The sequence below is a fragment of the Rhinichthys klamathensis genome, unplaced genomic scaffold (genome assembly GCF_029890125.1).
Source record: "Rhinichthys klamathensis goyatoka isolate OS25496 unplaced genomic scaffold, OSU_Roscu_1.1 h1tg000903l_1, whole genome shotgun sequence".
NCBI lineage: Eukaryota > Metazoa > Chordata > Actinopteri > Cypriniformes > Leuciscidae > Rhinichthys > Rhinichthys klamathensis.
The window spans coordinates 55,832-80,477 of record NW_026607250.1 but is presented as its reverse complement, the minus strand read 5'-3'; the positions used below and the strand labels follow the sequence as shown (position 1 = coordinate 80,477).

The 24,646-nt window shown below is 38.5% G+C and overlaps 1 protein-coding gene across 1 annotated transcript in view; it reads left to right on the top strand.

Annotated features, from left to right (window-relative positions):
* Positions 1-24,646, top strand: part of ap3b1a (adaptor related protein complex 3 subunit beta 1a) — a 60,458-nt gene that overhangs the window by 20,859 nt on the left and 14,953 nt on the right. The window contains 12 exon segments of the mRNA XM_056244066.1: positions 406-515; positions 650-826; positions 904-1,090; positions 4,240-4,262; positions 4,264-4,371; positions 4,719-4,812; positions 4,815-4,859; positions 4,944-5,100; positions 8,884-9,073; positions 9,190-9,232; positions 10,247-10,350; positions 22,828-23,056. Of these exon segments, the coding sequence (XP_056100041.1) occupies positions 406-515; positions 650-826; positions 904-1,090; positions 4,240-4,262; positions 4,264-4,371; positions 4,719-4,812; positions 4,815-4,859; positions 4,944-5,100; positions 8,884-9,073; positions 9,190-9,232; positions 10,247-10,350; positions 22,828-23,056 (1,467 nt within the window).

The window sequence follows — 24,646 nt, the reverse complement described above, 5'->3', positions numbered from 1 at the left end:
GTACACTATAGCACAACTGATGTAACTTGAAAAACACTGTATTTGAGTTTAAAATATGCAGTATTTTCCTACATGTGTGGATCACGGGGACTCAATGAATCTGTGAATCAAACAGCTTGATTTATCTGAATCTGAATGAATTGATTCACTAAAATAACTCCCAGACTTTACATATGAGAGCGAGAGGACATTATAGGAGCATGTGTATGATTATTTCCTCACCTCGCTCAAATGTAAAGCTGCATGCACAGTAAATTATATTAACTGCATGCACAGTAAGTTACAATTTGATTGCTCCTTTTCCGTAGTTACTCCACAAACACTGGTTACAACAGTTAGTTAATTACTTCAGGGAAAAAAAAATCATACTATATTGGTGTATTTACGTGTTTCTTGTCATTGTAGAGACTGTTGTCGCGGAGAGTGTTGTGGTCATCAAGAAACTTCTGCAAACTCAACCATCACAGCACAGTGACATCATCAAACATATGGCCAAACTCTTCGACAACATCACTGTGAGAGACGTGCACAATATTACACAACAGTTAGTGCTGTTGTGTGTGCAACTATAGTCTGTTTAGGTCTTATTTACATCATATAATATTACAATTTGATGTTCTGTGTATTTTGTGTCCATTTGCTTCTTTAGGTCCCAATGGCGAGGGCCAGCATCCTGTGGCTGATGGGTGAATACTGTGAACATGTGCCTAAAATCGCCCCTGACGTCCTGCGAAAGATGGCCAAGACCTTTACTAGTGAGGAGGACATTGTCAAACTGCAGATCATCAACTTGTCTGCCAAACTCTACTTGACCAATTCCAAACAGGTGAAATCAAATCACACTGTGTGTGTGTGTGTGTGTGTTTTGGCTGTGCTTTATCTCACTTTCTTTCTCTCATACAGACGAAATTGTTGACTCAATACATATTGAACTTGGGCAAGTACGATCAGAACTATGACATCAGAGACCGAACACGGTTCATTCGTCAGTTGATTGTTCCAAACGAGAAGAGCGGAGCCCTGAGCAAATACGCTCGTCGGATCCTGATGGCGCCCAAACCAGCTCCTGTTTTGCAGTCTGCCTTTAAAGGTTGGTAACATACAGATCACACATATCTCTGTAATCTGTAATATCTCTCTAAAAAATGAATGACTGGTATTACTAGGGTTGGGTATCATTTGAATTTTAACGATTCCAATTCTGATTATCGATTGTGATTCTTATCGATTCCTAATTTCAATTCCAATGAGGAAAAAACCCCCACATTTTTTGTAAGTCTTATTGCAAAACATTTTATTTTAGCTGAATACCATGAACAAAAATCAACAGGCTAAAGAACACTTACACAAGGAACGTTTGCCTATGGTTTAAAATACCATAGCAATAACAACTAGCCTAACTAATATAAATTTCAAGCATTATTAAAGACAAGTAAACACTCAGTACGTAAAAAAGACCAAATAAACAAATTCAATTTAGCAATCAGACAAATAAATACAACTGAACAAAGATACTATTGAAATAAACAGTGTTTAAAAATTTCAGGTACAGAAACTGTAATCAAATGTAAAATAACTCTGCACTTTATAAATAAAATATATCTATCCATCTATCTAATAATTATCAACTTATATTTATTATATTATAAATATAGTATTATATTTATCAAATATAATAATTTGTATGTTTTTATTTTTATTTATTCTCCACCTGAAACTGCAGGTACAAAATCCAAATAATATAAATTTTCATGCCTGGAAAAGTCATAAAGAGTCATTTATATTTCTACAGTGAATATATATTTTTTTTACAGTTAATTAGTAAAAAAATGTATCAGCTAGAAATAGCTTTTTGTCTAATCTCTATAAAAATTATTTAGAAAAATAATGAAATTTCAAATAATGTTGATATTTAGGTCTGGAAAATTCATAAAAAGTTGTTTTAAATTTCTATAGTGAATATTTTTGTAGTTAAGTACTCTAGTAAAATATTTTATCAGCTAGAAATTGCTTTTTGTTATTGCAATCTCTGTTAAAATGATTTTTAAAAATGAATGACTTCATAAGATCCCTGAAATCATTCTGTGGAAGATTTGAACCTACAACCTTTCAGTTTCCACCCCAGATCTATAACCTCTAGGCCATATCTTTCGTGTTTAAAGCTTTGGTGCGTGAGAAATCAGCTGAAGCAGTTAAAAAAAATCTGATGGAGTCTGTTTACCGTCATGCTCTGATTCTAGATTATACCACCACATCTATACGAACTTAAGAGTTCTGCTGACATTGATTTCACCCACTTTCTCTTATTACATCACATGATTCCATTGCAGCAGGGCTTCATAGCTGAAACACAAAACACCATCATGGGAAATCTTCCCCGCAGGCCATGACAGCAGTGCTAATGCTAATCTGTAAATGTCAATACAGCATGCAGAAATACTCTGATCTGATCTTATCAAACGGCACGCAGTTATTTTTTCCCGCCCCGGAGCTGGACTTTTTTCCTCTGGATTAGCGGCTTGAATCGGGATGCTATGCCATCTGTTCCTCCCGTGCAGAATTGAATTGTTGGATTTTGCACCGTTTGATAACAGACAGTGGGAATGTGGGAGCCCCGTCCGCCCCTCACACGCCCTCACGTTGGTTTACAACTCCTCCTGTACGTTCACGCACTTCACCTGCAATTAACCAGGAGTAATTACGCTCACGAGCAGGGAAAAAGGGTGTTACTCATTTTGCTCCTGTAGATACAGTGGATGGATGCATTGATGGATGCATGGATGGATTTGGGTTTTGCGCAAAGGATGCGCTCCGTGTGATTGATGCCGGCTGGTCGCTGGGGGTAATTTTTGTTGTGCTGAGTATCGTTCTCGGTGCTTGTAAAGCGTGTCCCGCTCTTAATAGGAGGTAATAAAGTTTGTAAGGATGATTATGCTTCTCTGTGATGAAACTCAAAGCGACATGTCTTTGTGTGTGTTTTTTTAAGTCACGTGAAGACGCAATTTGTGACGCATAACCTGATCTCTGCGAGAAGGTGAACCATCATACTTTAGCCGAAAAAACGGTCTCAAAGTCCGAACCAGTGCATTGATCATTTCCTTAACGACAGCTCCTGATTTTGGCTCTGATGGGGCCGCTTTTGTTTAGAACAATGATTTCATGATTGTCCCCATGGTTACTACAGATTAAAATAAATTAGTACACTGAAACATACAGCCATTAGTCTTTATTTCATTAATGCGGCATAAATTTACCCTATAACATTTGCGAGACATTTAACTGCTGCTGTCATTTTTAATATTCTTGGTTTAGATCCACTGTGTGCGTTGGTGTTTTTTCGCTCATGTTTATATTCTGCAGAGCCAGAGTGATTATGCGTTCATATACCTTGGTTATTATGGACGCACCCAGTGTATTGTGAGAAGGGCACACAGGCAGATCTGAATGCCGTGGCATTTCTGCCAGTTTAATACCAATTACTCAGCAGGTCTCTTGAAGGTCTGTGGGGACACTTATTGCTTTTTGTTTATTATGACGAAGTACAGTAAACCGAGAGTTGGAGGCATAAACTAGAAGGCCTCTTATTAGTCTTGCGCAGCAAAATTTTTGACTATCATAAGGTATCAACCACTTCTCAGCTTGTTCAACTCAGTTTGAGTTGTTTTCAAACTTTTTACGCCATATATATGTTGATGTGATTTCTAAACTATAAAGGAAGTTGTATATTTTCTTTTTTTTTTAGATTAGAATAGATTAGATTTGTATTGGCCACTTATTGTGCTTTGTTGTTTTTTATTATATAATTAATATGATTGTTATTCTTTAAATTGAATTGAATCATTATTAATTATTAATCATTTTTTATTGTAACCTCTTATACAGTGAAAATAATATTACAAATATTAGTCAAATATTATCTGGAACATATTTATTAAATATTTAAGTTGGCACTGTATATTTTCTGAGATATGGATTATAATAACTTATAAGCAGAATTAAATGGCAACTGTCAATTTCAGTAATTTTTTGGTTTATTTATTCATTTAAAATATGTAAACTTCTACCTTTTTTTTTTTTTTTTTTTACTTTATTCGTTTTCAGTTACCTTGACTGAAAAGTTTTACCGTTGAGTTTTGTGTTAGCAGATGTTGCTTCGGTATTAAAACCTTAGATGTTTTCAGTCACCATGACATTTGCACCGTATTTGATGACATCAACATGTATTTGTCTGTTTTTCAGACCGAGATCGTTTTCAGCTTGGCTACGCTCTCTCATTCGCTCAATTCTCATGCTACTGGGTACCTGGAGCTTTCTAGTTGGCCGTCTGTCGCTCTGACCAATCAGTCAGAAATGTGGACGGTAGTAGAACCGGTAAGAATCCCTTTTCTATTATTGCTTTGTTTTTGTTTTTTTAAACGCATAATCTTCACAAAATGTTAGGCAACAGGCCCCTTCAACACACAGGGTGGGGTGGGGGGTAAAAGTCTTTACTGGTAAATTACCGTTAAGAGATTATGTGTGAATAGTATATTTATGTATTTACTGGTAAAGACATTTTAGTAATTTTACGGTAATTTACTGGGATTACTGTGTGAAAAGGGCTGATGTCTATAAAATAAACTGGCCTCAGAGTATATAGCGTATTTACAGTGCCTATGATCCCATCACGTCTCAAATGATTATGACCTCATTTCCTGTTTCCTTTGTGTCTGGGGCAGGTGAAAGAGGCCCTGGCACCAGCGCTTGGTAAATCCAAACGTGCTAAATCAGATGAGAAGTTCTACTCTGGTTCTGAGGAGGAAGAGGAGGAGGAGGGGAAGAGGGAAGCAGTAGTGAGGACAGTAGTAGCAGTAGTGGAGGTAAAACATGAGTTGGCTTGGCTAGTGTAAGATGATGTTTTTTCAAATCGATCCTTGTCTTAACCTGTTTGTGTGTGCATGTAGAATCAGAAAGCGATTCGAAGAGTGAGGAGAACAGCGATGATTCAAACAAGAGCAGCTCCAGCCAATCAGAGAAGAGCTCCAGTGAATCAGACACTGACAAGAAGAAAACTCAGAAAAACAAAAAGCTACAACAGAAGAAACCAGCCAGCAAAGACAGGTATCAATGTCATATATATGTTCAAATGTTTGGAGTCAGTAAGGTAAGAAAGGAATGTATACCTTTACACAGCAAGGATGCATTACATTTATCAAAAGTTACTGTAAATACTGTAAATGCTGGGGGGTTTTCTATTCACTAAAGAATTCCAAAAAACATGTATCATGGTTCTCCACAAAAATATTAAGCAAAACAATTTTTTTCAATATTGATAACAACAGAAATGTTTCTTGAGCAGCAATTCATTATATTAGAACGATTCTAAAGATCACGTGACACTGAAGACTGGAGTAATGATGCTGAAAATTCAGCTTTACTTTTTAAAATATATTAAAATTGAAAACTTATTTTAAATTGTAATAATATATCATAATATTACTGTTTTAATGTATTATTGATCAAATAAATGCAGCCTTGAGCATAAACAAAGCATTAAAAATGTAAACGTGAAACAATAAAATAATCTCACAGACCACAAACTTTTGAACGTTAACACAGAAGAAGATATTTTGAAGAATGTGGGTAACAAAAAAGTTGACTTCCGTAGTATTTTTTCCATACAATGGAAGTCAATGGCTACCGTCAACCATTTGTTACCCATATTCTTCTTGTGTGTTTAGCAGAAACTCATACAGGTAGGGATGGGTACCGAAACACGGTATTAAACGGGTTTTGAAAGAATTCTGTATCAAAAAGCTCGGATGTTATCGGTTCTGATGTCGGTACTGAAGAAATTAAGAAAATACACTTACTATTTATTATTGCTATAAAGACGTTATTTAATTTTTTTTTTTTATCTCGCCAGCCATTTCTATGTATGATAATATTAAACCATTTGTCTGTGATGCATTTTTGCTATTCGCAGAGAGAGAGAGAGAGAGAGAGAGAGAGAGAGAGAGAGAGAGAGAGAGAGAGAGAGAGAGAGAGAGAGAGAGAGAGAGAGAGAGAGAGAGAGAGAGAGAGAGAGAGAGAGAGAGAGAGAGAGAGAGAGAGAGAGAGAGAGAGAGAGAGAGAGAGAGATATCACGCGGTGCCACAGCGCGCACAACACAACAGTCCTGCTTAATGAGTGACGACGGAGGACAGAACTAAACATTCAAACGTAGCCTGGTTACACTTTAGATCTGACTGTGATATTAGTCGGATTTTATTTTAGATTTCGGCTTCCAAAGATTATAAAAAAAGAATATATTGAGGACGGTAAAACCATTAAAAACTATAGCCCGATTCTGTCTAGCACAACTTCCTTCTCTTCGCAGCAGTATGCTGTCATTTCTCCCTAAAACTCAAACTTAACTACAGAATCAGCACGATCGGTGATTGTTGTAAAATGCAGTCTAGCTACTGTTGCTAATTTGCGGGGCGCGTTTAATAATAAAAAGAGCTATTAAAAGCACAAAAATCTGCGCAAGAGATGCTGTTCCCAAGGAATGAGATACAGGTTTGGGTGAACTATCCCTTTAAGGTTAATGGAGGTTTGCTCAAAAGATTAAATTGCAGCACTTAATACTTACATCACATGCTATTGCTAATTTTGAAGTGTTCATGCGCATAAATATATAGACAGATGGTATGCGAGATTGACTTTGGTCTTCTGACTTCTGGTGTGTTTTGCTCAAGTGTGTGCACAAGTGGATGCACAATGTACAACTTGGATTTTATATATGTGCAGGATGTAAATAATGTGTGTGTTCAGTGTGTGTTTGTGTGATTGTGTATGCTGCTGCATAAAACGTGACTAATAAAATGTGGCACCAATAATCTCACCCTCCATCTGTTCATATACACACACACACACACACACACAATTTCTCTCTCTTTCTCACATGCCAGGACTCAACAATAAGTAATTCAGTTTTTTTTACAACATTTTTACTGGCCGCCCCACAAAGACACTGTACCGTACATTTTATTTTTAGCAATACGTTTTTATGTGCCAGAAATATGTATATTTTTCATTACATTTTAAGTTTCAATTAAAAAGCTGTAATGTAACTCATTAACAGCTATATGTTTAAGTCACGAAAACAATGACTTGCAATGCAAAACATCTATTGATAGTTATTTCATTTTCAAACCATACTGATGCTTCCAAACCTATCAACAGTCGCATTTGCAATTTGTTAACATTAGTAACAAGTTTAAAAACAGCAGAATTTGCAACAATGTTTAGTCTATTACTTAAAACCAAATGTTTAAATTTTCAAGGCATAAAAACTCACACACGACCAACGACTTGCTCCATCCTGTACACAAGAACACACACACACACACACAGTTCGCACTGTTGATTGTTGTGATGTAATGTTCCTGTAGTTGACCCTGCTGCCTTCATTAGAGACTGTAATTAAACCGCTAATACACAAACACACACACACACACACACACACACACATGTGTGATACACTCTTTGCCTGTTTTGTTTGCTGTTCTGCCATCATTGTGCATAATTTAAGGCTCTCTCCAACATTCTCAACCACCGTGAAATGCTCTCATTAATACACACACACACACACACACACACACACACACACACACACACACACACACACACACACACACACACACACACACACACACACACACACACACACACACACACACACACACACACACACACACACACACACACACACACACACACAACCTGCTTTAATGCTGCTGTTGAACTGTGCACACTTCAGTTAGGTGTGTGTGTGTGTGTGTGTGTGTCCACGCCACTTCTTGTTCTGAGCAAATGAAATCCAAAGGCCAAATTAATCCATCTAATCATTTCACAATTAAACAGACATTGTTCCCTCTGCTAATTTCTCTCTCTCTCTCTCTCTCTCTCTCTCTCTCTCTCTCTCTCTCTCTCTCTCTCTCTCTCTCTCTCTCTCTCTCTCTCTCTCTCTCTCTCTCTCTCTCTCTCTCTCTCTCTCTCTCTCTCTCTATCAGACTTCTCAAACAATGTCCCTTTTGATGTTTGGACACTGAAATGTTCTTGAGTAGTTCATTATCGAACAGGTTTTCAAATATGACCCATTCATAAGTATTTATGCATTTATAAATATTGTAGTGATTTGTGCATAAGAAAGGTTATAGATGTTCTTGAGTAGTGAAGTGTGTCTCTTTTTAAAAGTTTTCCTGTTATGCTATTTTACATTTTCAACACTCTTGTGTGTGTTATGTTTCTGTTTGAGCATTAAAAAATTGTCTGCAAAGTTACAAAGTCACTCCAGCGGGAGTTATTCTCTATATCAGTGTCACTGTTTCTGAACTCCCTGAAACGCCTTGATTGTAGTCTTGAGTTTCTTCTGGGAACGAACACGTTGCAATATTCCTCATTTAATTCCCACCCAAGGCATATGCAAATAAAAGGGCAAGGATGGTCGAGTTGCGATAGTAGTGTTGAAACTCGAGATTATGGTAAGAGGCGTGACATTTTCCAAACAAATTTGAAGCGGTTGACCAATCACAACACACTGGTCCAGCCGACCAATCAGAGCACATTGTGCTTTTCAGAAGGAGGGGCTTCATAGAGTAGAGACAGGAACTAAACAGATACTGGAAAGAGAGGAGCTGCAACAGTGTAAAATGTGAGAAATATGCATTTAATAAATATGCCAAAAACAAAATCAAGACTTTGTAAAAGGGCATAATTGGTCCCCTTTAATATGTAGGTTGATTTTGCAGTTATGGCTAGTGACCTTCAACAAATAGTTCAATTGTGTGTGTGTGTGTGTGTGTGTGTGTGTGTGTGTGTGTGTGTGTGTGTGTGTGTGTGTGTGTGTGATCTTGACAGGAAGCTGAAGAATGGGAAAGCTGCAAATGACGAATCCAGATCCGGAAGTGAATCAGACTCTGAGAGTTCCTCGTCAGAGAGCTCGTCTGAATCCGGATCAGAATCTGGACTGGATTCAAATTCAGACTCGGGAACAGATCAGAAGAGAAAAACACAGTCTAAAACTGTCCAGTCCAAACTGGTTACAAAGGTAAGAAGTACAAGAGAGTACAAACAATTATGAATATGAAGTTGTTCTGCATATGACACGTATGTGTGTAACATCTGCCACCCATGTGTCAATTGAATGTTTGTGTGTATGTTCAGCAGGCTGAGAAGAAGGAAGTGTCTCTCCTTGATCTGGACGACTGTAAGTTTGTTCTGATGACTAAATTGAGGCATTGTGTTGTTTTGTAATAGAATGGCTATTTTCCAAACCCTGCTGTCTACATACAGGTTCCAGAAGTAAAAGTCTGATTAATTTTCCCCATAGGGAAATCGATTTTTAATGATAAATTACAAACCTTTAAAGACAGACCTATTGTGAGCTGTGAGGTTGTTAATCGATTTTATATGGTTTTGTTGAAGACATCAGCCTGGATTATTTCATCTTATTTTTTTAAATAATCATGTTTAACATCAGAATTCCTGGGGAAAAAAATTTCATTAGTCATGATTCTGCAAGGATGTCTCCGCCAATCAGAGAATTGCAGTGAGAAAATTACGAAATCTCATTACCAAATTTTTTTCTTATTACATAAAAAAAATCTCATTAGAAAAAAAGACAATCTCATAATTAAGACAGTATTGGCTATGACTCAATGACAAATGCTAGACTAAGACACTAGGTTGGCAGCTCATTCCAGCAGAGAGGAACAGAGAGGGTGAAAGTTTTGGAGAGTGAGTGTAGTTGAGTGAGCTGGTGGGAGGGAGCATACATATGTAGTCGTGAGTTGAGATATTCCAGTTGTAGTCCTAAAAGTTTGTAAAAACTTTGCATTTGGTTCTGACCACCACAACTGGGAGCCAGTGGAGTGAGATCGGGAGGGGTGTGACCAGGGCCGTGCAACCACACCAGGCCCCGCACTTGAGGGATCGTGAAAGGACCGAGGGGGACCCCCCAACCCCCGGAACTGGGCCGAGGGGGTCCCGCTACCTCTTACTGTACTTGGGACTGCCCTGGGTGTGACGTGGGTTCTCTTTGCCTGGTCGCTTCTGGATCATCATATTTAGCTTTTCATTGATTAATTATTTGCAAAACTCAAAGACAGATGTAAAGGGTGACCCATAGTGATGATTTATGAAAAAAATAAAAAATGACCAAATTTGGAGAAGATACAAGGCGACAATATGGGTTTTAATGTTGTTGTTTTTGTATTTGCAGTCTCGCCCATGCCGGTGACCACACCCAAGAGCTCCATCATGTCTCCTAGTCTTCTGTCTGACCTGCAGGGGCTCTCAATCTCACCCAGCGCATCGGCCTTACAGGTGTGTGTGTTTGTCCTTTTTCTGACTTTTTGTGGTTAGCTCTCTAGAGTACTTTATTCTGATTGGTCATGGAGTTAAAAGTATCTTAATGACTTCTAAAGTGTATATTTAAAGGCTGAAATGCAACAAGCCGACTGTAGGCCGTTCTTGAGCGTCGGTCGGCTTAGTTTTTCCGGTGTGTTCCGCACAATTGGCTAGGGATGTAACGATTCACTCGCAACCGGTTGAAAATCGATAAAAATGTGTGACGATTCAAGTCGGTTGAAATGTTAAACGAATCGCGATACACGTTTTAAACAGCAGGGCGCGTTTACTATAGCCTACTGTGAAGTTGTGAACCTCGCTTTACAATAGCACAATAGCAGCGAGCACACACTGGCGTGAAGCTAGCGAGTGTTTTCACTTCATTCATGGAACTTGATCTTGTGTGAGCCAAGCTCAACTTCCATAGGAATGAACTGAAAACGCTCGGTTTGCTCCGCTCGCGCCGCACCAGTGTGTGCCATAGACTGCTGTGCACGTGCCGTCAAACAGTAAACATGGCTTTGGCGACGGCAAGCGTAGATGTTGACGTTGACTCATTCAAATCGGAGGTGTGGCGGCATTTTGACTTTCCGTAGACTAATAATAATCACCACCGTGAGTAACACCAGTCACCTCCGTTTTCATGTAAAAGTCATTAATACTACAATTGCGAGAGCCACGGAGATCACAAGGTGCATCAGTGTTTCCGTGGCAACCAGGTGTTGTATTTATTTTACTATCTCTTTCTCTAAATGTGTTTTTTTTTTACTCTTACTAGTGTAATGATACAAATTATAACAAAATTAGAATCTTGCCTTTATTACAATGTAAAACCCCTGTCAATCTGGTACTACTAATTTTACACAGTCTTTTACATAGTGTGCGAAGGTACCAGTGTCCAGCCTCTTGACCAAACAGACAGAAAGACTGAGTTGAAACAACCTTGAAGGGAATTTTTTTAATGTAGTTTTATTATTTGAGAAATATATTTTAAATTAAAAAGAAATGTGCAGCATTTTGTCTGAGAAATAATAAAAGGGACACTTTTGTCTTAAATCGCATTTGTTAAAAAAATCGTGAGAAAATCGTATCGTGAAACCAGTATCGTGAATCGTATCGCATCGTGAGATGAGTGAATCGTTACATCCCTACAATTGGCTCTAGTTGGAAGCCGTCTGGGATTTGTATTTGGATTTGGATTGGTAAATCCCTGAGCATTCAAATATACTAATATTTTCATAATAGCATGAGCTGACTGGAATGAAGGAAGTGAACAGCTTGATTGATATCAAAAAAAGCTAAGCAAGCGCTGCTTTGTTAACGGTTTCTGCAGTCCTAGTTTCAGTTTCTTTTTTGAATGACGAAAAATAGACTACATGCTGATATAGACAGATATTTACTTGCACGCAGGCGCAGAACGCATGTGCTAACTGACAATCGCCTATAGTAGTCCTTTTGGTGTATTCAAGCGAAGCTTTTTGGCCGAGGCTTTCGTCACCGCTAGTTCTTTGACGTCGGGTTGTTGTGTCCCAGGCTTAACTGTACACTCACCTAAAGGAATATTAGGAACACCATACTAATACTGTGTTTGACCCCCTTTCGCCTTCAGAACTGCCTTAATTCTACGTGGCATTGATTCAACAAGGTGCTGAAAGCATTCTTTAGAAATGTTGGCCCATATTGATAGGATAGCATCTTGCAGTTGATGGAGATTTGTGGGATGCACATCCAGGGCACGAAGCTCCCGTTCCACCACATCCCAGTACAGTGAACTCATTGTCATGTTCAAGAAACCAATTTGAAATGATTCGAGCTTTGTGACATGGTGCATTATCCTGCTGGAAGTAGCTATCAGAGGATGGGTACATGGTGGCCATAAAGGGATGGACATGGTCAGAAACAATGCTCAGGTCGGCCGTGGCATTTAAACGATGCCCAATTGGCACTAAGGGGCCTAAAGTGTGCCAAGAAAACATCCCCCACACCATTACACCACCACCACCAGCCTGCACAGTGGTAACAAGGCATGATGGATCCATGTTCTCTTTCTGTTTACGCCAAATTCTGACTCTACCATCTGAATGTCTCAACAGAAATCGAGACTCATCAGACCAGGCAACATTTTTCCAGTCTTCAACTGTCCAATTTTGGTGAGCTCTTGCAAGTTGTAGCCTCTTTTTCCTATTTGTAGTGGAGATGAGTGGTACCCGGTGGGGTCTTCTGCTGTTGTAGCCCATCCGCCTCAAGGTTGTGCGTGTTGTGGCTTCACAAATGCTTTGCTGCATACCTCGGTTGTAACGAGTGGTTATTTTAGTCAAAGTTGCTCTTCTATCAGCTTGAATCAGTCGGCCCATTCTCCTCTGACCTCTAGCATCAACAAGGCATTTTCGCCCAAAGGACTGCCGCATACTGGATGTTTTTCTCTTTTCACACCATTCTTTGTAAACCCTAGAAATGGTTGTGCGTGAAAATTCCAGTAACTGAGCAGATTGTGAAATCCTCAGACCGGCCCGTCTGGCACCAACAACCATGCCACGCTCAAAATTGCTTAAATCACCTTTCTTTCCCATTCTGACATTCAGTTTGGAGTTCAGGGGATTGTCTTGACCAGGACCACACCCCTAAATGCATTGAAGCAACGGCCATGTGATTGGTTGATTAGATAATTGCATTAATGAGAAATTGAACAGGTGTTCCTAATAATCCTTTAGGTGAGTGTATATTCATTCTGTTTGGGTTTATTTTGCATTAATGACCAACTGACTGTACATAATTCTTCCTTTTTGTCATTTCCTCTCCAGTCTTTTATTTGTGTCCATCTAGATGTCTTGGATGTTCTTTGTTTCTGTGTCCTGTTGTATTATAGATTGGTTTTTCATTGCCTTCCCTCTTTCTTCTCCACCAGTGTGTGTCCAGCGTGTGTGTGTGTGTTGTCAGCGTATGTGATTGTTGACCTTTTGCAGTATGAAGGCTCCTTCCTCTCCCGCGAGAGTCCTGTGTCAGGGAGAGAGGGATGTCAAGAGAGCGAGAGGGAGGGAGAGATGTCACTGAGAGATGAATGAAGCATGTGTGGTCATTTCTTCTCAAATACTATCTGTGTCTTTCTCTTTTAGGATTGACACATGAACTGTAATATCCCTGCGGCCCACAGACACCTCCTGACAATAACACACACACTCTATACGCGTGTTTATAGACCAGCACTGCTGTCATATTTCAACCAAAAGATTCTTAGTGGGATCTAGACCTTGATCTTATTGTTTGTAATACTTTGTGTTGTTTTACACTTTCATATGTTCAGAAAGACATCACTAACTCTATGCGTACACAGTGATATTTTGTGTTGAAAGGAGAATTTAATGTTTTTTACATCGTAAACACGTCGGCACTTTAAAAAAATGTAAGTTAATAAATGCTAATGAGTAACTGCTCATTAGCTCAATTGCTACAATACCGTTCAAAAGTTTGAGGTTGGTACATTTATTTGATCAAAATACTTATACAAACTACTTAAAGGCACACTGTGGAACTTTTCAACCTTTATAATATATTACCAAAACCCATTGAGATGGTACATCGACTTACAATAGGTTGAATGACACGTCTGCCGAAGCCTGAAGGTGTCTGTATCGCTTTTACTAGCACTATGTAACTTCGGGTTTCGGGTAGGAACCCGAGCACAAAAAGAACTACAAAATTCGACCGCTTTACGGCATACGTCACTTCCCCCACCACCCCAGCTTCCTCAAATTCTAACGTGAGAGCTCAACTCGCGTTTGATTGCCGGCGTCTGTATGTTGTCGTCATGGCTGAATCAACAGCTACTCGGAAGAAAGCGAAGAAAGCAAAGATTTTGTCAGAGGAGACCAAAAAAAAGAAAAAGGGAGAGTTTAAAATAAACATCGGCATAAAAGTGTATATATAATGTAATATTTACTGCGAATTCGTGTAACAAAACTGATATAAGTCACAACATACTGCCGTATACAAATGTAGCTAAATGTTTTTTTTTCCTTTCAGCTCATATATGTTTGTATTTGTGTAAAAGGAAAAACAAACTGAAGACTACAAATAACGGAAATATGTAGTGAGTTATATCAGTTTTGTTACACGATTTCCCCGACTACTCGATTTCATCTCCAACCCATTGCAAAGAGATCCTGAAAACGTTAATTGTTTGCTTCAGGTGTGTTTGATTAGGCTTGGAGATGAACTGTGCAGGACAGACGATCGGCAGGAGCAGGATTGGGCAACCCTTGTCAATGCGACTTACCTTATCAGACATTGTTTTCTACATATGCTACTTTTATTCAATTTGTTTTCTTTATAGGATTTATATTATTAATCTTATATTTATATTATTATTTTGGTCAGTAGTGAGTCGATTAACTTTCTCCAACATACAAATCAAATGCCGTCTGCACACACATAAAGACACGGGAGGTTGACCGGTTGACTGTTTGTTGACTTTTGCGACAATGCTGCGGCGCTTGTGGCCACTAGGGGCACTAGACGTGAAAATTACAGGTCGAGCGCACCCTAGTGGCCAAAAATTCCACAGTGTGCCTTTAATCAAATATTATTAGTATTTAAAAGAACTGTTTATTATTTTAATATATTTTAAAATGTCATTTTTTCCTGTGATCAAAGCTGAATTGTCAGCATCGTTCCTCCAGTCTTTAGTGTCACATGATCCTTCAGAAATCATTCTAATATGCTGATTTCCTGCTCAAGAAACATTTCATGTTATTATCAATGTTGAAAACAGTGATACATTTATTAGGGTTTCTTGTAGAATAGTAAGTTAAAAAGAACAACAGTTATTTTTAAAATAGAAATGTTTGTAACATTATAAATGCCTTTTACTGTCACTTTTTATCAATTCAATGCATCCTTGCTGAAGAATTTTTTGTGAAAGTGTAACTTTTTTTTTTTACACTAATTTTTTTTAATTTTTCGGTTCTAACGAAAATAGCCACTTGTCCAAGCATATTAGTAGATCTGAAGTAATTGTTTTGTAAACTACTTCAGATAAGTTTTTCAGAACTGGCTGATGGCAGAACAACAAAAGTGCACAGGTTCCAAAATCTAACGACAGACTTGTCAATTGACACTAAGTTCTGCCCTTCGTGGTTACTGTTGTTCCCTCAGACAAGCATTCCATAGGAATGAATTGGAGATTTCCACGAATTTTCAGTAAAACATTCCCTTAAAGAGCTTAAAATTGATGTGATTTTTTTTTTTACTTTGGAAGGAAATAATTACTTTGGAAGGAAATAATAGAGAGATTGCACGAAAATATGCAGTTGAATGATTTGAAAACTCTTAAGACTGTGAATTAGAATCGAGAATAATGCTTTTTACTGTTAACCAAAAATAACTGATACAAAAATAACTGATGAATATCTGAACACACAGATCCTCATTAGAGAAAGAACAAAAATCTTGTGGAGAAAATGATTGCAACAGTATGGGTAGGATCAGTCAGTAATGATTATAAGACAGGGCTTAGCAAAGGGTTGTTAATGCATATTTTCTGTTTTCAAAATATCTCTTTGATTTACATATTGTGTAAAACAAGTTTTCTTTTAATTTCATTCAAACTAATTTATAGTTTTACATCCCAATTTCTGACTTTAAATTGTATTGTATCATAATACAATTTCTAGATCCATTCCTCCATGTTCTCGAATTTCCTGTCCTTTCTGATATTATTAATATTCAAATTTTATTCGAAAATTCTGAATCTCAAAAATGCACCAAAAAAAGCCAACAAAGGTCATACTGAAATATTACTTTCAGTATACGAGCATGCTGTTAAACTACGAACACTGGCAGCACTGTGTTTGGACTATGATTGCTGATAACGCACGATCCTTGATATCCTTGAAAGAAAACTTTTAAACTTCCATCTGTCAGAATTCCTATTCTCCTCCTGTCCATCACTGCAGGGTTGCCCCGGCGACCTGTATCACCGCGTTGGGCGGGTGCTTTGATTGACAGGCTCGTCAGGACCGGGCTGCCGCGCAGCTAGAAGCTGTTAGGCACAGGTCATTAGAATACTACCCACGAGCCTCGGCGGGCAGGCTAATCAGAGCTGAAATAAAGGGTGAGATTGAGAGAAAGAGAAAGGGCTTATTTAAAGTCAATGCTATGCATAAATACATTACAGGCCGCTATAATCTTAGTCACGGTGGATAAACCTCATCTCTCTCGCTCGCACATACATGCATTCAAACGTGGTCATTTATTATGGTGTGTCACGTCACACAGCTGGTCTTTCTTAGCCGCGTGCATGCAGATGTATGAAAATATATTCATGTGACACGGCCGCGTGTGGGTGTGTGTGACTTTGGCAGGCACGGGTGCGGATGAAATAACGGTGTGTGAAATAGAGAGACACTCCGATGCATTCTGGGATGGTTAGCGGCGGTATTTAGCCGATCCGGGGTCAGTGTGCGAACTATCTGCCTCGGCTCCTCCCGTTTCTAATAACATTTTGACGTGCGGATCTGCTCTGAAATACTGTTTAAGCTCACGCCGGGGGAGCCGGCTGATAACTTTTCATTCATAATTAGCGCAGGGCGAATGGGGGCCGAATGCGGGGCGTTGGAGGGAAATTGAACTGTCAGTGTAGGGCGAGCGGGGGGCGAACGAGGGCGAGCGCGGGCTGGGGGGCGTTTGACCCCATCACAATCCGGGGGCCGCGTCATAATTTGTTCATTTGGTGCCCATCAGCCGGCCGGCGTTGCCGCGGTGACCCTGTTCTTCTCGGAGCACGCTCAGTGCCGTCCTCATTATGACTCAGCAGCAAGGTAGAAACGCACGTGGAGACTCGTGCTGTCAATCACATGAGCTTACACATTTTAGCGTTTTTCGTGCGCAGTAGGACAGTTTTGATTTGATTTTGTGTCAGTTCAGTATTTTCCTCAGGATTTTGTGAGACTTTGGTTGGGTGGAGCTCAGGGGGTCTAGGGACATGGTCCCATGGAATTGTTTTGTTTTTATTTGGATATTTAAAGTTAAATGCATCAATCTGGTGCACTTTGAAAGCAAAATTAGGAGTTCCAACCCCTTTTCAGTGACCATATTTAACGGAGTAAAAAAAAAAGTCTTTGCATTGACATTGACTAGACTTTAAAGACTCAATACAGAGTTATTAGTTTACTAAAACTAAAATTAAAATGATAAAAACTTTCTTTACTTGAAATGAAATAAAATAAAAATATTTCAGCTTGTTGCCAAGGCATCATCTCTCATTTTCAATAGTTTAAACTATGTACTTAAATAACTGAAACTAAAACTGAAATAAATTAATAAAAACTATGTAGACATATTTAAAAAAAAAAAAACACACACACACACAACAACAAAACTCAAATTAAAAAGAAACTGAAAATATAAAAATAAAAAACTAATTCAAAATATGAACAAAAACTGTAATAGTATCTCTATTATATTATGATGCTATAATTTCACTGACCTCTTTTTTTAGTTGTGATAGTCTCAGTCCACATTACATTCACACTAGTGTTTTTAGGAGGCCAAACAATTGAATATAATAAAAAATAATGTTATAATATTATATCTAAGATTGACACAGACTATTTTAATACCTCTGCTCTGTAAAATAAAAAAATAATTTTCCATAATTGCTATATTAATAATTATTTTACTTTACAGTAGTACAATTACAGTACTTATATCTTCATTTCTTTACTCGAGTTAAACCCTCAAGCTTTTATTTTGGCGTATATCTGCAGAGAAACATTTATGTGTTCATTTGAGAGCAGGTTTATTAATGTTTCCCTTTACAAGCCTGGTGAAATCGTGTAGTAATCTGTCCACAATTCATTTTTTTATTATGCGAATGAAAAACCTTCTGCATGTTGCATTCCCAAATGGATGTTAAAGGGATAGTTCACCCAAAAATGAAACTTCTTTCATCATTTACTCGCCCTCATGTCCTTCCAAACCTGTAAGACTTTCATTCATCTTCAGAACTCAAATGGAGATGTTTTTTGATTAAATTTGAGAGCTTTCTGACCCTTCATTGACAGCTACGCAACTACCACTGTGATGCTTCAAAAAGTTCTTAAAGAGATCGTAAAACTTATCCATACGAATTGAGCGGTTTTGTCCAAATTTTCTGAAGAGACTCGATCGCTTTATATGATGAACCTTTAAGCACACGCAGAGATGGAGTTGCTTAAAACACTGGATCATGAGCTGCTCTGTTGTAAATGAACATAGTGTCTGAAACACACAGCGTAACAAACTATATACTTAATCAGATTGTAGCCATTTGTGTGCCATATCGCAAATTAGATTTTAGTTTGATAGATTGGCCGATGCTCTGCCAAAGCAGTGTTGCCAAAACTCAACGTTAGATGCTTGCATCTTTGTACGTGTTGCCATTCTGAGTTTTGCTTCACAAATGAAACTCACTCGTATTCCTTTACGTTTATTTTACAGCCTTCAATATTAATCACTGTGACTTTTAACATTTGACAGGATCAATGCTAGCACTCACACCTCGCCATTTCACCAAATGACATTTTTCTCTTTCAGACAGTCTCATAAACAAATGAATTAGATATTCAAACAGCAATAGAAAATAGATTTTTAATTCTCTCTGCTGTATGTCCTCCTGTCCTCCGTTTATCCTTCTTTTCCCTCCTCTGCTTTCTTTCTCTCTCTCTCCCTCTTTATCCCGGCTGGCGGATGTGTTTTGCATCTGTCAGCAGAATTGGGCGGCAGCTGGACAGAGAGGATGCTGGGATATGTGAAGGTGACTAGAGCGAGTTGTCATCCATCACTGAGGTTTCCTTTAAGCTCATCCATAATAGAGCCCCTCAATCAAGCTCCCCTTCACACAGGAGACATGTCCGAGTGTGTGTGCGTGCGCGCGTGTGTGTGCGAGACGGTGCGGTCAAGGTTACTCTTTTCTTTCGGTTATTTACTCTTCCACCGCCCAGCGGAGTTGACCACTTTATAGGACGTGTGTGTTATATTGGTGATCATAAGCGATGTGTTGTATATTGGCTCGTCCAGTCCTTGAGGACACTGACAGGAGCGGTTATCATGAAATGGTGGACACCACACAACCCGTGTATTTCTGTGTGGTAAATCTGACGCTGTAAACATTATAGCTACTTTTATCAACACAGACCAGCTTGACAACTCCAAAAGCACGGCTGTAAATTTATGTTGTGTGAATGCGTGTGTGTTTTGGTAGGAAGCTTACAAAAGGGAATGGCACGTCTAAAGGTGCTTTCAACTTCACGTGCTCAAGTAACGCTATTGTTTCAGATTAACCAACTCATTCGTACTGTCAGGTTTTCAAAGCAATTTTATTTTGGTTTGTCTAGTTTCAGTTGCGCCATCCGTCATGGTGATTGTAGGTGATGTGCGGGCCCGTACAGAAGCTCTTTGTTAAATAATTGTATATTAAATAATAGGTTCATTAATAGGTATTTAAATGTATCTCAAAATAAACAAATACTAATAATTAAAAATAAAATAATGTAATATTATTGATCTATGATTTTGTCATATTAATATTTTAATATCATTTATCAAAATATAATATTTGGTCATAATATCAATGTTATATAAAACAAATGATTGAAACCATAACAATTTTTATCTGTTTATCAACAATTATTTATCTGTTTTTAATGTTATTTAATAATAATATTTTATGTATTTTATCAAACTACAATATTTTATAACATTTTCAGCTGTTAATATGAGTAAAAAAAAAAAAATTTAAGCTCAATTTAACACATTTTGCCATTTTTAAATCCTCTTTCCAGAATTTTGTAGATTTCTTTCTCTGCAAAATCAAAACAAATATTTTTTTTTTATTTGGTCCTGGTGTTGGTGTGTCTTAATGTTAAAATGTTTAAAGTGGTGAAAACATTACCGGTCCCCAAACAGAGCCTTGAGGCACTTCAGGAATCAGAACCTGAAAGGATGCAATTTTTCATTACACATTTTTAGTTTATTTCCATTGCTCTATTTTTAGCTTTTCTAACATCCGTCATCGCTCTATGAGAGAACTCCAGTATTGGGTTGCAGATGGAATCCATAGCTCAGAGGGATTGCTGGTGTTGAAGACCGAGCCGCAGCCAATAAATAAATTGCAGGCAGAAATGTCATCCCTGTCCAGGTGTTCAGGAGTGCCGTGTAGAGCCAGAAAACTGCCATCAGCCGCCGATCTGTTCTGCTGTCACACGAGGTAGAGAGAATCCAGAGAGTCAGGAGTAATGCATTGAGACGTCAGTGGTCTTTCCACACTCGTCATATCGATGGCAGCCGGTGTCACAGGACGCAATTCAGGCATGACGATTGGCCTTTCTTTTCTTTGGGCCATTACAGATTTTTCTTATTAAATCAAACTATTGTGATAATGTGTGAATGTTTGTGATAAGGGATGCACTAATAGAGACTTTTTTGCTGAAACAATTGCGGATGATTATTTTTATGTTATTGCTGAGAGTGGATATAATGGTTATATGTGATGTCTGTAAGATTTTTATAAAGAAATTAATACTTTTATTCAGGAAAGATGCATTAAATTGATAAAAAAATGACAGTAAAAACATTTGAAATGTTACAAAGAATTCTATTTCAAATAAATACTTTTGAACTCTATTCATCAAAGAATTTTTCTCCACAAAAATATTAAAGCAACACCAAGTAACTTTTCCTCAGCGGTCGCCCTACAGGTTGGAAGCGGAATTGTCCATTACCGCTGTCGTAAATAATTTAACCTACCGCGGCCTACTGTCGCACGCGCACGCTCGCTGTTTATCCAGCACCGGCTTTGGAATCAACAATGGCAGACATCCCAACCTGCAAGAAGTCATTTCAGGGAGGTATATCTTGGTGACTGGATTGTTGACGGGGGGGGTGGCGGGTTCTCTCGCTCTCTCCCTCTCTGCCGTGCTCTCGGTATGTATGTTATGCGCGCAGTATGTTCTGTCTCGCATGCGCGCTCTAGATTCCGGCAGATTTTAACAAATTTGCGGGCATCAGGGAGACGCTATAGACTTGGGATGTCTGCAATGGCCATAGACAATTTGAGGAAGTGGTGGGGGAAGTGACGTATGCCGTAAAGCAGTCGAGTTTTGTAGTTCTTTTTGTGCTCGGGTTACTACCCGAAACCCGAAGTTATGCGAGTAAAAGCGATACAGACCACGTCAGGCTATGGCAGACGTGTCATTTAACCTATTGTAAGTCGATGTACCATCACAAGGGTCTTGGAAATATATTATGAAGGTTGAAAAGTTACATAGTGTTGCTTTAAGCAGTTTTCAACTTTAGTAAAAAAAATAAGAAATGTTTTTTGATCAGCAAATCATCAGCATTTCTGAATGATCATGTGACACTGAAGTAATGATGCTTTGGTATGATCTCCCTCTTTCTGTAAGGTCAGTAAAGTCACTACCCAAATTTAAGGCCATGTTAAAAGCAAATATTTTAAAGACTTCCTGGACATCTTCATGATGGGTGTTTGATCATTACCTTGTCGATGTTATGTGCGGTTTTTTTTTCTCTTCTCTGTACTCCTCCTATTTTTGTGTTTTTTTTTGTGATTGTGAAGCACTTTTGGCAACAACTGTTGCATTAAATGTGCTATATAAATAAATAAATGAAATGAAAATTCAGCTTTGCATCACAGGAATACATTTAATTTAAAATATATTCAGATAGGAAGCTATTATTTTAAATTGTAATATTTTTTTTATAATATTAATGTATTTTTAATCAAATAAATGGAGCTTTGGTGAGCAGAAGATGTTTAAAGTGGTGAAAACATTACCGGTCCGCAAACAGAGCCTTGAGGATTCACAATATAAAAGGAGGCAATTTTTAATTACACATTTTTAGTTTATTTCCATTGTACTATTTTTAAAAAAATAACAGTTTTATTGATTTGGAAAAATTTTTTTTATAACAGTAACTGATTCTAATATAGATTGTATAACATTTTGGTGATAACTGAATTTGGAGTGTTTTTTTTTTTAATACCAAGTGTTACTCTAACGTTCTTTAGACGTTTTTACTAAGGTTTCTCCTAATGTGTTCATAATGAAAATAGCCGTATGCCTCTCTTTCATCTTTATCTGTGTCGCTCTGTGTGTACAAAAGATGTTTTGAATGTGAACATTGACATTTTAAGCATTCTTAAGGTTTTTGATCAGTTGCAAAAATAATGACTTTCATACAGGTTTTCACAAACACTTCTTTCATCTTCCATTGGTCAGAATTACATGTCATCTTTAAATAATTAGATCAACCTGTTTAAGACCACAGTATAGTCTTTATTATTACTTATTTAGTACCACAAATGATCCAGAAGTCACTGCTGCTGATCATAATGACCAAATTTCTTTTTGATACATATTGTTCTTTCCATTTCTAATATCCTGGGCATGTACGCAGGCGAGTTCTCCCGTGTTTGTGCCGGAAACCTCCCATGAGCTGCTCCACAGGATGACTGGTAAAGGTCTGTCCGCCCAGTACCGCTTCACCCGCCAGCCCTGTATCTATGGCAACAGCATGGTGTCCCTGCAGCTGACACTGAGCAACAACAGTGAGCAAGCCCTCGAGAACATCCACATCTCTGAGAAGAGTTCCAGCGGACAAAACATCCACCGCTTCAGCGCTATCGGTGAGCTTAACGCGCCGTGTAATGCAAAGAAACAGCATGGCATTCATAGCGTGGAAATTTCGACTCTCTTGCTTTTGTTTGAAATAAGAGTTTGAAGTATAAATCGTTCTGAAATCGATCACATTAAAACATAAACAGCCACGTTTGCATATCAATGCCTAATCAGCAACTACTACTACTTTTCCTCCCTCCAATCATCCATCCATCCCTCTATCCTATTCCTCTAATCATCCATCCATCCCTCCAATCATCAAACCATCCCTCTATCCCTCCAATCATCCATTCATCCATCCCTCTATCCTATTCCTCCAATCATCCATTCATCCATCCCTCCAATCATCCATCCATCCATCCCTCTATCCCTCCAATCATCCATCCATCCCTCTATCCTATTCCTCTAATCATCCATCCATCCCTCCAATCATCCATTCATCCATCCCTCTATCCTATTCCTCCAATCATCCATCCATCCCTCTATCCTATTCCTCCAATCATCCATCCATCCCTCTATCCTATTCCTCCAATCATCCATCCATCCCTCTATCCTATTCCTCCAATCATCCATCCATCCCTCTATCCTATTCCTCTAATCATCCATCCATCCATCCCTCCAATCATCCATCCATCCCTCTATCCTATTCATCCAATCATCCATCCATCCCTCTATCCTATTCCTCTAATCATCCATCCATCCCTCCAATCATCCATCCATCCCTCTATCCCTCCAATCATCCATCCCATCCCACTATCCTATTCCTCTAATCATCCATCCATCCCTCTATCCCTCCATTCATCCATCCCTCTATCCTATTTCTCCAATCATCCATCCATCCCTCTATCCCTCCAATCATCATCCATCCCTCCAATCATCCATCCATCCCTCTATCCCTCCATTCATCCATCCCTCTATCCTATTCCTCCAATCATCCATCCATCCCTCTATCCCTCCAATCATCCATCCATCCTTCCACCGTTGTTGTTTTTACATAGCGTATTCTTATTGTTGTGTACATTGATTATTATTATTGACATTTATTTATTTTTTAAATTAGTTGTTTTTTACTTTGGGCATTTATTTATTTACTCCAATCATCCATTCATCCATCCCTCCAATCATCCATCCATCCCTCTATCCCTCCAATCATCCATCCATCCCTCTATCCTATTCCTCTAATCATCCATCCATCCCTCCAATCATCCATTCATCCATCCCTCTATCCTATTCCTCCAATCATCCATCCATCCCTCTATCCTATTCCTCCAATCATCCATCCATCCCTCTATCCTATTCCTCCAATCATCCATCCATCCCTCTATCCTATTCCTCCAATCATCCATCCATCCCTCTATCCTATTCCTCTAATCATCCATCCATCCATCCATCCATCCCTCCAATCATCCATCCATCCCTCTATCCTATTCTTCCAATCATCCATCCATCCCTCCAATCATCCATCCCATCCCACTATCCTATTCCTCTAATCATCCATCCATCCCTCTATCCCTCCATTCATCCATCCCTCTATCCTATTTCTCCAATCATCCATCCATCCCTCTATCCCTCCAATCATCATCCATCCCTCCAATCAT